Consider the following 17,166-nt stretch of genomic DNA (forward strand, 5'->3'; position numbering starts at 1 on the left):
AAATACGTCTAACAAGTCTCTCCATCTGCATGTTCCATTTCTTTAAATATGTTTGACCATTCACTGTTTGCTGTTTTTCAAAGGGTTCAAAATGCCTAACCTGAAAAGCCAGCCTGAACCTAGCCCCGTCCACAAAATTTGAGGTCAGGAAGTTCGGTCTGGATAGGACTTGTTCCATTGACAAGCCTCAATAGACCTCTGAAGCTTAAAAGCTGCCATCTATGCCCATATAAAGAGATCCGGTATCTTGAGATTTTTCCTATGAGAAAATAACATGAGGATTTTGAATTATTTCACCTGTTAAACTCTTGCGGGGACGAAGAAATTAGAAATGCAGATGTTTTGCTCTACACACTTTACTTTTGTACAGTACTCTGGTACATTAAGACGGCACATTTTCATTTTGCTACCCCAGAGCAATGCAAGTTGCCATATGTAGTTTGCTTCAATTAACACCCGGGTCTCCTTATATGGGCAAAGATTGCAGCTTTGGCTCCTTTTTATAGGCGAACTTCAGAGGTCTATGAAAACTTGAGAATTGTGCAGACCAATCGAATCGTCCAGGCAGGCTTTATCCAGTTGTTAAGTCCAACGTCACGGGTCCACCAGCGTTTTTTTGTCAAAATATTGCTGGCGCAATAACTTTAAAAAATGAACAGAAAACAGTGATTAAGGCATTTGTCGAGAAGAGGAATGTTTTGACTGTTTTCTGCAGGATTCACACCTTCACGGTAAGCTATTTTGTTGCTCTACTTGCTTAGGTTTATCCAATGGTGTGCAGAGGCATTTCCCCTCCTGTATCGGTTCAAACATGCACCATAATCACGTCCCAAAGCTTCGGTTCCAGACTCAAATTCTGAATAGATTTTTGAGTATGACTACGTTAGGCTACAAATTAACCTCTCTGTGTTGTCTTTTGAGTCTACCCCCTAGCCTCCTTTTGGTTTACACAATGGCTGCTGCCTTGATAAGGTGAATTGATGTGGGAGCACAACACTGACCTGAGAACTCTATAAATGAAAGAAAGTAAGAAAGTACAAGCTAGCGTGTCCGCCAAAGTGTTGCAGATCTAGCTCAACTTTGCGGTTTGAGGCTGGCTATGTGGTGGTTTTAAATAAAGAAAATGTACTTAGTAGAGCATTATTACATTTACATTACATTACATTTGGCTGACGCTTTTTAACCAAAGCGACTAACAACATGGTAAACAGTAAGTTTTAGAACAATTCTCACAATTGTAGGACAGTTTAAAAACATTAGAGTACAGTAAGAATAAGTCGTCGGTGAGTGCTGTTTTAACAGTTACTTGTCAGTTTAAAGCGGCTGGTGAGTGCTAGGATCAGTAAGACTTGTTGTAAGTGTTGCTATGAGAGTAGATGTTCTCTAAAGAGCTGGGTCTTCAGGAGTTTTTTTGAAAGTGGAAAAGGATGTCCCTGCCCTTGTAGGAACTGGCAGTGTGTTCCACCAACGAGGAACAACAGATGAGAAAAGTTTGGATTGGCTTGAGTGCGGTGGTAGAGCTAGGCGTCGTTAGATCAGAGGGGCAGCGGTCTGGAGGTAGTGTAAGTCTGTAAGAGGGCATTCAAGTAGGTGGGAGCAGAACCGGAGACTACTTTGTAGGCAAGCGTTAGAGACTTGAATTTGATGCGGGCCGCCATAGGTAGCCAGTGTAGCTGAATGAGCAGCGGGGTAACATGTGCCCTTTTGGGTTGGTTGTAGACCAGGCGCCGCCCGCGTTCTGGATCATCTGAAGTGGTTTCACTGGGCGCAGGCTGGGAGACCTGTCAGGGAGGGGCATTGCAGTAGTCGAGTCGTGAGATGACTATTGCCTGAACCAGAAGTTGGGTAGCATCTTGAGTCAAGTAAGTCCTGATTTTCCGAATGTTGTAGAGTGCGAAACGGCATGACCGGCGACTGAGGCAACATGATCTGAGAAGTTTAGTTGGTTGTCGAGAACAACTCCTAGATTTCTTGCAGTCCTGGTCGGTGAAACAGACAGGGAGTCAAATTTGATGTTGATGTCGTGGTGTATGGTAGGTTTAGCTGGGATGACCAGCAGTTCAGTCTTTGAGAGGTTCAGCTGGAGGTGGTGTGCCTTCATCCATGTAGCTATGTCTGAAAGGCAATCTGAGATCCGTGCTGAAACCAGGGGGTCGTCAGGTGGAAAGGACAGATAGAGCTGTGTGTCGTCTGCATAGCAGTGGTATGAGAAGCCGTGCGAACGGATAATCTGTCCCAAGGAGGTGGTGTAGATAGCAAAGAGGAGGGGGCCCAGCACTGAGCCCTGGGGGACCCCTGTGGTGAGATGGTGAGGTGCAGATAGCTGACCAAGCCATGATACGTTAAACGAGCGTCCTGTGAGGTAGGATTCAAACCAGGAGAGAGCAGCTCCGGAGATTCCCATGTCAGCGAGTATAGAGAGAAGGATACGGTGATTAACCGTGTCAAAGGCAGCCGATAAGTCAAGCAGAATGAGTACTGATGACCGGCGGTCAGCCCTGGCTTCTTTAAGGCTTCTGTTACAGACAGCAGAGCCGTTTCGGTAGAGTGGCCGCTTTTGAACCCAGACTGATTTGGATCCAGAAGGTTGTTCTGTGAAAGGAAGTCAGAGACCTGTTTGGAGACTGCTCGTTCAATGCCTTTGGATAGGAAAGGCAGTAGTGAGACAGGGCGGTAGTTTCGACTTGAGCAGGGTTGAGAGAAGCTTTCTTAAATAGGGGTGTTACCGGGCCGTTTTGAACGCTGTTGGAAATGTGCCGGAGGTTAGCGAGGCATTGATCACATGTGTGATAGCTGGAGCGATGGTCGGGCTGATGGACTGAAGTAGGCTCGTAGGTATAGGGTCCAGCGAGCATGTGGTAGGACGGCTGCATGTCAGGAGTCTGGACACTTCACTCTCGGAGAGAGGCGTGAATGCTGAAAAAAGATGTTCCAGCAGTCCCTAGAGGTTGTAGGAGTGCGGTATCTGAGTCAGATGCGTTGAGTGGGCATGTAGAGAATTGACTGCTGATTGCCGCCACTTTGTTTGTAAAAAAATGAGGCGAGGGTATCTGCAGTAAGGCTGGATGGAGGAGGAGGCAGCTGAGGGTTGAGTAGCGATTTGAAGGTTGAGAAAAGTTTTCGAGTGTCTGTAGCGCTGTTGATTTTGTCATTGTAGAAAGCAGTCTTAGCAGCAGTGATGCTGGCTGAGAAGGAGGTCAGGAGTGTCTGGTAGTTTTTGAGGTCGTCAGCTCGTTTGGATTTGTGCCATTTCCTCTCCGCGGCTCTGAGTTTGGTGCGCTGCGATCGGAGGGTATCATTTAGCCATGGATGAGAATGTTTGGATCGAGCTGGCCTTGTGGTAAGAGGGCACAGCTCATCTAGACACGAGGTCAGTGTGGAGCAGAGCGAGTCAGTGGCTTCATTAACCTCCAGAGAGGAGAAGGTGTTGAGTGGAGGTAGACCGGAGGCAACCACAGAGGAGAAGTGCGTTGGAGACAGGTTCCGGATGTTGCGGCGGAACGTGACCATCGGCTGAGGAGCCGGAGGCTGTTCTGTCAGGCTGACGTTGAACTGGATGAAGAAGTGGTCAGAAAGATGGAGAGCGTCACCATGAGGGTGTCTGTGCTGCAGTTCGAAAGTGAAAATCAAGTCAAGCTCTTTGCCAGCTTTGTGAGTCGGTGGGCTTTGAACCAGTTCGAGGTCAAAGGAGTGGACCAGGGCCAAAAAGTCCGCTGAGCCTGGGGCATCTAAGTAATTATGTTACTTGCTCCATGGTGTGGTGGGTTGGTAAATGGGACATTCAAATGTAAATGTATAATAGCATTACAGAAACTACACTCTGCACACTATAAGAGCAATGTCACCTTTTTTAAATGTATTAATTATGTATTCATTTATGAATATTTTCTTTTTCCTGTTACAAGGTTTGTGTTGAATTATTATGGCCTCTCAAGTGTGAGTGCATTCTCTATGGAGCATTCACTCAGGCTCATGCCAGAACTGAAAGTGTGGCTGGGGTGAATTTACTCTCATTTGCAGTATAAATAACAGACAGACCCTCAGCTGTATTTAGACGTGAGAATGGGGAAGTCACAGGAGGTCTTTTTAGCCCTGAGCGACCTTTTAATGAAAATGTAATGAAATCTTTTCCCATATTATTATCTCATGAATCCAAAATAACACACAATAAGGTAAACTATAACCAGACACAACAAGGTAAACTACAACCAGTGGTGAGCTGTGCCAGCCACTCTCTGGAGGACCTGGAGTTCCACACATGGATACTCAAGTTTGGTGAGGGCCTAGTCATTCTGTTATGTAAGGGATAATGTATAGAACGCCGGTCAAATAAGGAAAATAAGTAAAATTTTCCTATACTGAACGGCAAACTATACATTATTACTTACCTTTATTTCTAACCCAGATTATTTAATAAGCCATTTATTTCCCACCACAAAATTGCATGCATCAAGAGTGGCCTACGGTCATGTGTGTGTGTGCAACTTTCAGATTTCCTCTTCTTTATTAGTCATGCTGATCATTGACCAGATAATGGCTCACGAGTTGTTTCATACAAACTATCATTGTATGAGATTGTGACCATAACCCTTCACAAGCTGTACAAACACTGAATGCTGAAAGTGACACCAGTGCACCACCACTGAATTGTCTACTTACAAGACAAAGATAATCATTAACTAAAAACAAAACAATCCATAAGGACCATACATTCACCCTCCGATTAATAAATAAATTAATAAAAAAATAAAAAAACTGTACACAGATTGTGGTAGCTTCTTATTCTGCAACAGATTTGTGCTTCTAGACTGCAGATGTAGCCTAATTTCACCACACCCTTTCACTTCGTGAGAAATGAAGTTCTCTGCAATGAACTTCAGCAACCTTGTACCTCGGCAGATTCTGACACATGCACAACACAAGCACACAGCACGAACACATTCAAGTAGCCTATCGACAATTAAGATACTCTATCAAGTAAATTAGTCCATTAAATACTGTAAGCTATTTCATTTTGCAGTTGCAGGTAACAAAGAAAGTGGCAGCCGTGGCCTACTGGTTAGCGCTTCGGACTTGTAACCGGAGGGTTGCCGGTTCGAACCCTGACGAGTAGGCACGGCTGAAGTGCCGTTGAGCAAGGCACCTAACCTCTCACTGCTCCCTGAGCGCCGCTGTTGTTGTAGGCAGCTCATTGCGCCGGGATTAGTGTGTGCTTCACCTCACTGTGTGTTCACTGTGTGCTGAGTATGTTTCACTAATTCACAGATTGGGATAAATACAGAGACCAAACTTCTTTCACGGGATCAAAAGAGTATATATACTTATAGAAACGCTAACATTATCAATTTATGAAAGAGAGATTGGACGTTTGCTTTTATTAGCCTACATCAGCTAGATCTCAAACAAACTGAGAACTGAAGCAGGAACTTGCAGTCATGTGCATAAGGCTGATTCAGGAGGAGCTAGAGGTTAAAAAAGTGGGACAGATCCTTCTTGTCAGGGTATAAGAGTGTATGTTTTAACAGTCGTCTGTCAAACTGCCTCTCTATTGGAGGTCATCTACTGGAGGTGTCAGGAAACTCTCAAGCAGGTGAAAATGCTTCAAACTCTTTCTGCCATCTTTATTGCGCTCACCCTCAGCAGACACACACACAGACACACGCACACAAACACACATGTACACACACACGCATGCACACATACACACCAGCTCTACTTAGCAATGTAAATGGGCTCATAATTGACCAATGACCATGTTTTGCTGTTTTTGTATGTCAGCATGAAGCTGTTGCTAATCGCAGCTGCCTCTCTGGCAGTGGTGAGCTGTGCCAGCCTCTCTCTGGAGGACCTGGAGTTTCACGCATGGAAACTCAAGTTTGGTGAGGGGGTGTGTTTTTTCACTACATAATGTATATCAACACAAAATGCCATTCATTGTAAGATTACAACATTCTGTATACTGTAACACCGGGAAGTATGTAGATGCTTATATAAAATGTGTATAAAATGGTTGTATAGTAATAGTTATCTGTAGTATCTAATTGTGTAACCAGGTAGGGTCTACAGGACGCCTGAGGAGGAGGCCCAGCGCAAAGACATCTGGCTCTCCACCCGCCGTAGGGTTCTGACCCACAACATCCTGGCTGACCAGGGCATCAAGACCTACCGCATGGACATGAACCACTTCTCCGACATGGTAGGACAGATGATCTATGTCTACAAAAAATAACATAGCTAAATAACAGGATTACTCCCAAAGCGACCATGTAGAAGCCTACCATATATCTTACCTCTACTTCTCTACCTCTACAATCTACTTCCTTATTCTATCCCAGGGTTTTAGAAATCAGGATGCATCCATTTTCACTTTCAAACCGATTTAATATGTTAGCATATTACTTCTATAATCACGCTGTTCTTTAATTACTCAATATAATTACTCACTCTTTTTTGTTGCTGTTCTTCTTCTAACAGCATTTGGAGGAATACCGTGTTCTCCTGGGAGACTTGGTTCCTCCAAATGTCACTGTATCTCCATCTGGGCAAGGCAAGATGGCCTTCAGACACAAACAGGGTGCTGAGCTGCCTGCAGCTGTAGACTGGAGGAAAACTGGCTGTGTGACGGATGTCAAAGATCAAGGCTCCTGTGGATCGTGCTGGGCCTTCAGTGCAGTGAGTTATGCTGATATGTGAGATCACATGGTATGTGTGTGTTTGTGTGTTTGTTTGTGTGTGTGTGTGTGTGTGTGTGTGTGTGTGTGTGTGTGTGCATCTGTGTTTGTGTCTGTGTCTGTGTGTCTTTGTTTGTGTGTGTGTGTTCAAGTTTTCTCTTCTCTTATTAAGACAGGTGCACTGGAGTTCTACACCTGCATATATAAGGGATATCTCCCCTCTCTGAGTGAACAGCAGCTGGTGGACTGCTCTTGGTCATATGGGAACGAGGGCTGCAATGGAGGCTATAAGCACAAGGCTTTCCAGTATGTCAGCGACAACGGTGGGATAGACACTGAAGCATCTTATCCTTATGAGGGACAGGTACAGAAAATGTTAAAAATCACTGCTTAGACATCTGAATATAAATAACATAATTTCCATGAATGTATGAATCATGAAACATGAATTCCATTATAAGAAAATTCAGTTAATTAGAAAACAGGTTGAATACACATTATAATGAGAGTGGTTTATGAATATACATCACTTTCACAGAAAGATTGACAGACCTGTGAAGTCAAGCAAGACAGTAGGGCTGGATGAGTAAAAAAACAATAAACAGTTAACAAAGCAATTAGCAATAGACAATTTGTAACACTTAACCTGATTTAATAAGATAATGGAATCAGGAGCACAGTGATATATCTATATATTTGTCAGATATTTGGTTATGATATGGACTTTTTGTTATTTGTTATTATAAAACATCTTTTGAATATTGATTTTAAAGCCAGTATTTATTTTGTTAACTAATTTTCCAAATTTCACAATTAAAATCACACTGTTCTGACATTTGACAGGATTCATCCTGCCGTTTCAAAAAGTCAGGTATTGGTGCCTACTGCAGTGGATATATGAGGTTGCCGTATGGAGATGAAGGAACTTTACAGACGTATGTGGCAAACGAGGGACCTGTGTCTGTTTCTATTGATGCTGGACACGAATCTTTCCGTCAGTATTCATCTGGTAGGTTATGTCCAGTGCCCACTCCTCTCTGGGCTATTAGGCTATATCAAACAAAACTAGAAAAGCATTTCCTGAAGGAAATACAGTGCATGGAAATGCAAAAAATATGATGTAAAATATAAGACAGAGTAAAAACAAATGCAGATATAGTTGCAATAGTGTTGCTAGGGTACATATGTTGGTTGTTATGCCAAATGTTATTACATTTGCTGGTTGCTTATGTAATCCTGTTGGTTGCTATGGTGGTTGCTAGTTTGAAGTTGTGGTGGTTGCTAGGCTGTTGCTAGGGTATTTGACATGGTTGCTAGGCTGTTGCTAGGTTACTTGAGGTGGTTGCTAGGCTGTTGCTAGGTTAGTTGTGGGGGTTGCTATGTTGGTTGCTAGGTTAAAGTCATTAGTTGCTATGTTGGTTGCTAGGTTGTAACTGTGGAAGTGGTTGCTAGGCTGTTGCTAGGGTATTTTACATGGTTGCTAGGCTGTTGCTAGGTTAGTTGTGGTGGTTGCTATGCTGGTTGCTAGGTTAAACTCATTTGTTGCTATGTTGGTTGCTAGGTTTTAACTGTGGAAGTGGTTGCTAGGCTGTTGTTAGGGTATTTGACATGGTTGCTAGGCTGTTGCTAGGGTACATGAGGTGGTTGCTAGGCTGTTGCTAGGTTAGTTGTGGTGGTTGCTATGCTGGTTGCTAGGTTAAACTCATTGGTTGCTAGGTTGTAACTGTGGAAGTGGTCGCTAGGCTGTTGCTAGGGTACTTGAGGTGGTTGCTATATTGGTTGCTAGGTAGATGAGGTTTAATAGTTGGAATGACTGAACAGTTAAATAGGTGGTTAGTTTAAATGGTTAAATTATTTGAGAGGTATATGAGGTTTAATATAGTTAGAATGACTGAAGAGTTAAACAGGTGGATACCTTAAATGGTTAAATTATTTGCTAGGTAGATGAGGTTTAATATAGAATGACTGAACAGTTAAATAGGTGGATAGTTTAAATGGTTAAAATATTTGCTAGGTAGTCTGTATGCTTAAAGCCTGAGAAACTGAGTTGATGCAGGTGGCCTGGCCACCTGGCAGAAGATTCTAATTGCTGTGATGTCATAGAGGCCAATGTTAAGTCTATGGGGTTATTTTGATTAGTTACAGTGCATGAAAATGCACTGTTCTGTTATCCGAAGTCTTCTTCTTCTTCTTCTTCTTCTTCTTCTTCTTCTTCCCACCAAATTTCTGCGTCTAATTCAGCTTTAACCGTTTAACGTAGAAACTTCGTTCAAACTTTGTAACGTAGGTCTTGAAAAGGACACGTGGGGAATGTATTTTTCACTTTTGTAAACTTTATACTTTTTGAGATATTAATAAAAAACAAGCTTATTTTTCCCCATAGACTTTGTATTAGCACTATGACATCACAATGGACTAATTAACTTGATTTGCACCTGTATCAACTTCCAGCTGCTCACTACTAGGACCCATCAAAGGGCCAGTTAAACTGATTGCACCTGTATCAACTGCTTTCTGCTTAACTAGGCCAACTCTCTGTGTCTCTCCATTCTACAAGGATATAAGGCACATTCCATCCAACTTTCTATCCATTCATCCTCTTCAAACCATTCACTCATCCACCCATTAAACTATACATCAACATCCATTAAACAATCTGCCTATCAACATCCATTCAACTTTCTGTCTATCAACATCCATTACACTATCTACATTCAACTTTTAAACTATATACTCTGTCTCAGGCTTTAAGCATACAATCTGGCTCTCTTAAGACTACTATTTCCTCTGCCCACAACTGTTTCAAAATACATGTCCTCACTACAATAATTCACTATTAAATAATTTAACTATTTAAACTACTCAACTATTTAACTGTTCAGCCATTTCAACTGTCAGTTGTTATCAACTATGACTCCTGCCAACTGTTTCCCAATAAAAGTTTGTTTGGCATTTTATGTTAATATACAGTATGTTTATATTTTCATGCACTGGTCAAAATTACATTTTCTAGTTAATAGTTTAAAAAGTATAAAAGTTACAAAGATGAAACATACATAGCACTCATGTCCTAAGTAAGACCTACGTAACATAGTTTGAATGAAGTTTCTACGTTAAACGGTTGAAGCTGCATTATTTGCGTTAGAAGAAGAAGAATAAGAAGAAGCAGCCTAGGAAGAACAGTACAGTGCATTTTCATGCACTGTAATAAAACAATAGATAGGCATTGGGTGTGCACTGCAGCCATTATTGAGTTAACTGACTGATTTATTGATTAACTGATGGCTTGATTAATTGATGTCAGGTGTCTATTATGAGCCTGCGTGCAGCAGTTCTAAGACTAATCATGCCATGTTGGCTGTCGGTTACGGAACTGAAGATGGCCAGGACTACTGGCTGGTGAAAAACAGGTGTGCTTCCCCTGTACCTCTGTAGGCTACTCCTATTCTTTTATACATCTACTCATTCTGCAGTTCTCTACCTCTGTGTTTCATGTTGGTTAAATGATACATGTTCCACTACCTCTACTGCTACTACTAAGGTTGCTGTAAAAAAGGAATTAAGTGAAATGCAGTTACATACTGTAGTTAACACATTTTGATACCATATGACTGATTTAGTAAAGTGTAAAGTGTTTTATGCTGTATGTGAAGCTGGTGATTTAGTAAGTATAAAGTTTATGGTGGTAAAGTGTTTTATGCTGTATGTAAAGCTGGGGTGTCCGCTGGGGAGAACAAGGCTACATCAAGATGGCCCGGAACCAGAACAATCAGTGTGCCATTGCTTGTTATCCATATTATCCTCTGGTCTGATGGTGAGTTTGTGAAGAGAAAGACAACACCCCCAATACAGATTGCAATTCTATGATTGGGTTTCTTGCAAATACAGTATGATGTGTTTTAGAGAATGTCTAAAGAGTTGTTTCCTGTTTCAAGATTGATTGATCTGTGACCTAATGACCTGTTTAAAGGTTTAAAGGAGAACTGGATAATTACTTGATACACAGTATCACTTTTCACTTCTGTTTTTATTCATATGCTGTCATGTACAGTAGTCATATTTCTTTCTCTTATTATTCATGGGTGAACGCAAGCACAGGAATTCCACTTGACATATATCCTACTTTAGTTGTAGAGATGATAACTGAAGTTCTATGTACTGTATAAATGACCGCAGATGGGAGTTTGCAACCTACAGTATGCAGTATTCATGAGTCCCACTCTTGTTTTTTCCTCTCTAGAGATCAGTACAGCCATGTGAGAACTGCTCCGATCCATGAGCTTGTGGCTCATTGATCATTGCTTTGCATTCTTGCCACAGTATTGATGTTTGTGCCTCTTTTATAAATGAATCAAAATGTCTTAATGTCTTGTCTTTGAAATAAAAATAACTGATGTGAAGCCTGAATGAAAAGAGTATTTTCTATCCTCTGAATTTTGATTATTGGTTTTCAGTGCTTTAACTGAATGTGTCATATGTTTAATTATGAATATTGCACTTTAAATAAGGATAACACACACAATCTTACTCATTCTAGTCATTGTTTTGACTAAATTAAGTTATGATAACTTGTAACTCACTGTTACTTAATTCAATAAAAGCAACAAGATCACTTGACTGGATGACTTAAAAGACCACATAAACTGAGAATAACATATATGCACAAACATACATCACCATGTGCTCTCACATATCAGTATAACTCACTGCACTGAAGCATGATCCACAGGAGCCTTGATCTTTGACATCCGTCACACAGCCAGTTTTGAAACAATGCATCTTCAGAGGACAATCCCTAATGCATCTCTAAAACCATTTCAGAATGAATGACATGAAAAACTACAGACATAATTGGCAATGCATTGAATATTACTTAGAACAAATAACATGATAAATACTTCCATGTTCGATACTAAGTTTATCGAGTTTATCTCCCAATATGGTCAAAGGTCTCAAACAGCAGTAGGGCCTCCTGTTCCTGTTTGCTTTCTGTCACGCTGGTAATCGGCTAGGTTCAGAGAGAAGCATGGGTAGTAGAGCAACTGGGACAAGTGAAACTAAATATATTTTGGCTCTCGAAACCATTCCATCCAGACTGTCTGAACACAAATGTATTGAATTAGTTTATACTATAGAACAAGTGAAGTAAAAGTAGCTCAGCCGCACACCAGATTCAATTGTCTAATGTGAAGCTGCTCAGGTAGTTTGGTTTAATCACTGCAAAGCTACAGTATACTTGCTGGCTGCCATTACACGAACACATTGCTGATAGTGTCTCATCAGTGAAATGCCATTACCAGTGTCTGTTGGTGTGGTGTTGTCTTATTATGACCGCCGCGCAGCGAAGCGGCGGTCATATACTGTAGGTTTAGTCAGATTTTTTTTTTTTTTTTTTTCGCATGCCCAAATTTCCGTCAATGATTCCCAGGACACTGAAAGACCGGGGTACACGAAACTTGGTGGGCATGTAACCCCACATGGATAGCATGGAACCATCGTTTTTCGTTTTGATCTGTAGCCCCCGCTGGACTGGACCCCGAAAGGAGGGTAGGGCAGACACAGTTTTCTGTGAATATCTCGAAAACCGTAGGGTTTAGGAGGACCATTTTTTTTTTTTGTATGTTGATCTCAAGGGGCCATGTCAACCCATTCCATAACCACTCATTTCATGTATAGCGCCACCTAGTTAAACATAAAAAAGTAAAAATGAGGTGTTGTTATTGAAGGTATCTGTGACCTAACATAGTCAAAACTGCACGAAATTGGAAGTGTAGGATCATTATGACACCAAGTTTTGTGGAATTCCGTTAATGGGGGGCCACACAATAAATTAATTTATGTTACTATACACCAACTGGCCTGTAGGTGGCCGGAGACAGTTTTCTGTGAATATCTCGAGAACTGTAGGGCCTAGGAGGTCCACCTTTTTTATGTATGTTAGTCTTAAGGGGGCATGTCAACCCATCCCATTACCACTTATTTCATGTATAGCCACCTAGTTAAAAAATTAAAAGCAAAAATTAGGTGTTTTCATCACAATATCTCTGGCTGACAAGGTCAAAACTGCACAAAATTAAAAGTGTAGGATCATTATGAGCCCCTCCGAATGTATGCCAAGTTTTGTGTACTTTTGTTCATGGGGGGCACACACACACACACACTCACACACACACACACCCACACACATAACATAAACATAACACAAACAATCAAGAATTTCTCAGAATTATGAACAGGCAAGATGGAGGTGGGGTTGTATAAAAAGAATTTTACATGTGAAATCTATGAACTAATCATGTTTTGGTACTTGTTGTCTAGCAGATACCAGTGAGAATTGAGTGTGGATAATGCAATTTAGTGAGACAGTTAGAATCATATAGGCCTTTCAGCGTGATTTCTTTTTGTGGAAAAAATGTGCTGGACTGGGCGGCGGTCATATTTTGTACCGCTCTGCGGTACATCTAGTTGTACTTTGACTAGCAGGTCTGAACTTTTATTTTTTATTCCTGAGTACATTTGATAGGACAAAGTTTGAGTCACGAAGGGAACTTGAAATTCAATAAAACTCTGATGACTTCAGTGAGTTTCAGTTCCTCAAGGACACGTGTTGGGTGACTCTAAACTGCACTAGACAGTTTTTGCACTTAAGATACGCCATGAGTAGAATGAGGAATATCAGTAAAGCTGTTGCAAATGTACAAAACCATAGACAATGTAATCAACTATTGGCTGTGCAAAGTGTCAAGAAAATGAAAATCATCAATTTGATTATACGATTAGCCTATTATTCCACAGTCCTCCACACATCTGTGCATCATGGTGAACAAGTCAAGTCAAGTTTATTTATATATCGCATTTCATACACAGAGGTCATTCAATGTGCTTTACATAAACAAAACCAAACACTAACAAATAAAAGCATAGAAGGGCAATATAGTCAAAGAATAGTTCAAAAGGTAAAGATCATAATAAAAAGAAAACATAAAACACACAAGGTAAAATCATTTAAAAATAAAGAATAATTAACTAGATGTACCGCAGAGCGATACAAAATATGACCGCCGCCCAGTCCAGCACATTTTTTCCACAAAAATAAATCACGCTGAAAGGCATATATGATTGTAACTGTCTCACTAAATTGCATTATGCACACACAATTCTCACTGGTATCTGCTAGACAACAAGTACCAAAACATGATTAGTTCATAGATTTCACATGTAAAATTCATTTTATACAACCCCACCCCCATCTTGTTCATAATTCTGAGAAATTCTTGAATTGTGTGCATGTCTGTGTGTACATGTTTATGTTTATGTGTGTGTGTGTGTGTGTGTGTGCCTGTGTATGTGCCTCTGTGTCTGCATGTGCATGCATGCGTACATATGTCTACTGTGTGAGTATGTGTCATAGATATGATTACTGTGAATGTATGTGTGTGCGTGTGTATCTGTTTATGCACATGTGTGCATATGGAATGGGTTAACATGACCCCTGGAGGCAAACATATGAAAAAATTGGTCATCCTAGGCCCTACGGTTCTCAAGATATTCACAGAAAACTCTGTTGGTGTACGGTCACTAAATGTACACATACATTATTTTATTGTAAGGCCCCCATGAACGAAAGTTCCACGAAACTTGGCATGCATTCGAGAGTGTCATAATGATCCTACACTTTCAATTTCATTGCAGTTTTGACCATGTCAGCCAGAGATATTGTGATGAAAACACCTAATTTTTTGCTTTTAATTTTTAACTAGGTGGCTATACATGAAAAAAAAGTGGTAATGGGATGGGTTGACATGGCCCCTTAAGACCAACATACAAAAAAAAGGTGGTCCTCCTAGGCCCTACGGTTCTCAAGAAAACTGTCTCCGGCCACCTACAGGCCAGTTGGTGTATAGTAACATAAATTAATCTATTGTGTGTCCCCCCATGAACGGAATTCCACGAAACTTGGCGTGCATTCAGAGGGTGTCATAATGATCCTACACTTCCAATTTCGTGCAGTTTTGACTTTGTTAGGTCACAGATACCTGCGATTACAACACCTCATTTTACTTTTTTTTGTGTTTAACTATAGGTGGGCTATACATGAAATGAGTGGTTATGGAATGGGTTGACATGGCCCCTTGAGATCAACATACAAAAAAAAGGTGGTCCTCCTAAACCCTACGGTTCTCGAGATATTCACAGAAAACTGTCTTCCCTACCCTCCTTTCGGGGGGTCCAGTCCAGTGGGGGGGGGCTACAGATTAAAACGAAAAACGATGGTTCCATGCTATCCATGTGAGGTTACATGCCCACCAAGTTTAGGTGTACCCGGTCTTTCAGTGTCCGGAATCCTTGACGGAAATTTGGCCATGTGAAAAAGAAAAAAAAAAATCTGACTAAACCTACAGTATATGACCGCCGCTTCGCTGCGCGGCGGTCATAATAAGACAACACCACACCAACAGACACTGGTAATGGCATTTCACTGATGAGACACTATCAGCAATGTGTTCGTGTAATGGCAGCCAGCAAGTATACTGTAGCTTTGCAGTGATTAAACCAAACTACCTGAGCAGCTTCACATTAGACAATTGAATCTGGTGTGCGGCTGAGCTACTTTTACTTCACTTGTTCTATAGTATAAACTAATTCAATACATTTGTGTTCAGACAGTCTGGATGGAATGGTTTCGAGAGCCAAAATATATTTAGTTTCACTTGTCCCAGTTGCTCTACTACCCATGCTTCTCTCTGAACCTAGCCGATTACCAGCTTCGCTGCGCGGCGGTCATAATAAGCAAAGAAAACAAAAGCAAAAGTAATAAGAAAGTAATAAAAGTAATAAAAAAACAGGTAGAATAATTATCAAGGCAGATTCAGAATTTGTAACTCAGCGCAGCATCTGAGAACAGTTTGGTCTTATGTCTAGATTTAACACTGGCTACAGTTGGGGCCTTTTTGATGTCATCCGAAAGTTGGTTCCAGAGCTGAACCGCATAGCAGCTAAGCGCTGCTTCACCATGTTTAGTTAAACAGTAGGTTTTACTAACAGGTTTTTCACATAGGACAGAGAAGACGAGAAGGTGTGTACTGCTGAAGCATGTCTGATAGGTATTTAGGTCCTGCTCCATTTACTGGTATATGAACAAGCAATAGTGCTTTAAAGTCAATTCTGTGACTTACTGGAAGCCAGTGCAGGGACTTAAGAATTGGAGTAATATGGTCAGTTCTTTTAGTTTTTGTTAGAATCCTAGCTGCTGCATTTTGTAGCCTATCACCTGAAGCTGTTTAATAGTATTTTTTAGGAAGGCCTGTGAACAGTCCATTGCGGTAATCAACCCTGCTGGAGATAAATGCATAAATGAGTTTTTCTAAGTCTGTTTTGACATCAGCCCTCTAAGTTTGGCAATATTTTTGAGGTGGTAAAAAGCTAATTTAGTTATCGCTTTTATGTGGCTGTTGAAATTTAGATCACTGTCAATTAATAAACCAAGATTTTTAACTATCCTTTGCCTTCAACCCTTTTGTGTCAAGGAGAGGGGCAACCCTACTGTAAGTCTTTCCTCCTTTTTACCAAATATATTTGAGATATTTTGAGACATCCAGGTGTTGATTTGTTCTATACTGTACACTGACACATAGATTCAAGAGGACCATAGTTGTTTGGTGACAGAGCTAAGTAATTTGTGTGTCATCTGCATAGCTTCTTTTCTTGCATGATTTTAGCCTGTTGATAACTATGCCTGTTAATCCAACCCAGTGTTCTAGTCTGTGTAGTAAAATAGTGTGATCAACAGTGTCAAATGCTGCACTAAGGTCCAGTAGCACTAGGACTGATGTTTTACTTGAATCTGTGTTGAGGCGTATGTCATTGAAAACTTTAATGAGAGCTGTTTCAGTGCTATGATTTGCCCGAAAACCAGACTGAAAGTAATCAAAATACCCATTTGATTTGAGGAAGGTAGTTAATTGATTAAAGACTTTTTCTATAATTTTGCCAATCAAAGGTAGATTGGATATGGGCCTGTAATTGTTTAGCATGGAGGCATCCTGGTTATTCTTCTTGAGAAGTGGCTTTACAACAGCTGTTTTCAGTGACTTACTGTAGGAAAAGTGCCAGACAGCAGTGATACATTTACAATTTGAAGGACATTTGCCGCTATAAGGTGAAAAACAGTTTTGAAGAAATTGATAGGCAGATTGTCTAAGACATGTGGAAGAGCTGAGATTCTGTACCATTTTTTCAAGTGTTTCTATCAAGCTAAACTCTGACATCAAGTTAAGTTTCCCTCTGTTGCTGAAAGTTCAGGTTGTTGAATTAGTAATTGAGCAGAGTACATACTGTACTTCAATCACATTTTCAGTCTCATTTTATCACCTCAAACACTCAAAATTGAAAGGATGATAAGCCGGTGTTTGGCTGTAGCATTCTGTGAGGTTAGTGTTTCTGTTCCATAACTGGTCATATCATGTTCTCATACTGATGAAACCCAGAAATTACT

The 17,166-nt window shown here is 40.8% G+C and overlaps 1 protein-coding gene across 1 annotated transcript; it reads left to right on the forward strand.

Moving 5' to 3' along the window:
- The first annotated feature begins 5,515 nt into the window (after positions 1 to 5,515).
- On the forward strand, positions 5,516 to 11,071 carry LOC125283835 (procathepsin L-like). The gene is made up of 9 exons (XM_048227298.1): positions 5,516 to 5,590; positions 5,779 to 5,879; positions 6,054 to 6,196; positions 6,475 to 6,672; positions 6,844 to 7,035; positions 7,515 to 7,680; positions 9,976 to 10,081; positions 10,384 to 10,485; positions 10,912 to 11,071. The coding sequence occupies exons 2-8, from the start codon at positions 5,780 to 5,782 to the stop codon at positions 10,481 to 10,483; spliced, it is 1,005 nt and encodes a 334-aa protein (XP_048083255.1). The 5' UTR covers positions 5,516 to 5,590; position 5,779; the 3' UTR covers positions 10,484 to 10,485; positions 10,912 to 11,071.
- The last annotated feature ends 6,095 nt before the right edge of the window (positions 11,072 to 17,166 follow it).

The sequence above is a fragment of the Alosa alosa genome, chromosome 19, assembly GCF_017589495.1.
Source record: "Alosa alosa isolate M-15738 ecotype Scorff River chromosome 19, AALO_Geno_1.1, whole genome shotgun sequence".
Classification (NCBI taxonomy): Eukaryota; Metazoa; Chordata; class Actinopteri; order Clupeiformes; family Clupeidae; genus Alosa; species Alosa alosa.

Coding starts and splice junctions, on each gene's coding strand:
- LOC125283835 (XM_048227298.1), top strand. CDS start 5,780: ATGAAGCTGTTGCTAATCGCAGCTGCCTCTCTGGCAGTGGTGAGCTGT. Junction 6,673..6,843: donor CGTGCTGGGCCTTCAGTGCA/GTGAGTTATGCT, acceptor TCTCTTATTAAG/ACAGGTGCACTGGAGTTCTA. Junction 7,681..9,975: donor TTTCCGTCAGTATTCATCTG/GTAGGTTATGTC, acceptor AATTGATGTCAG/GTGTCTATTATGAGCCTGCG.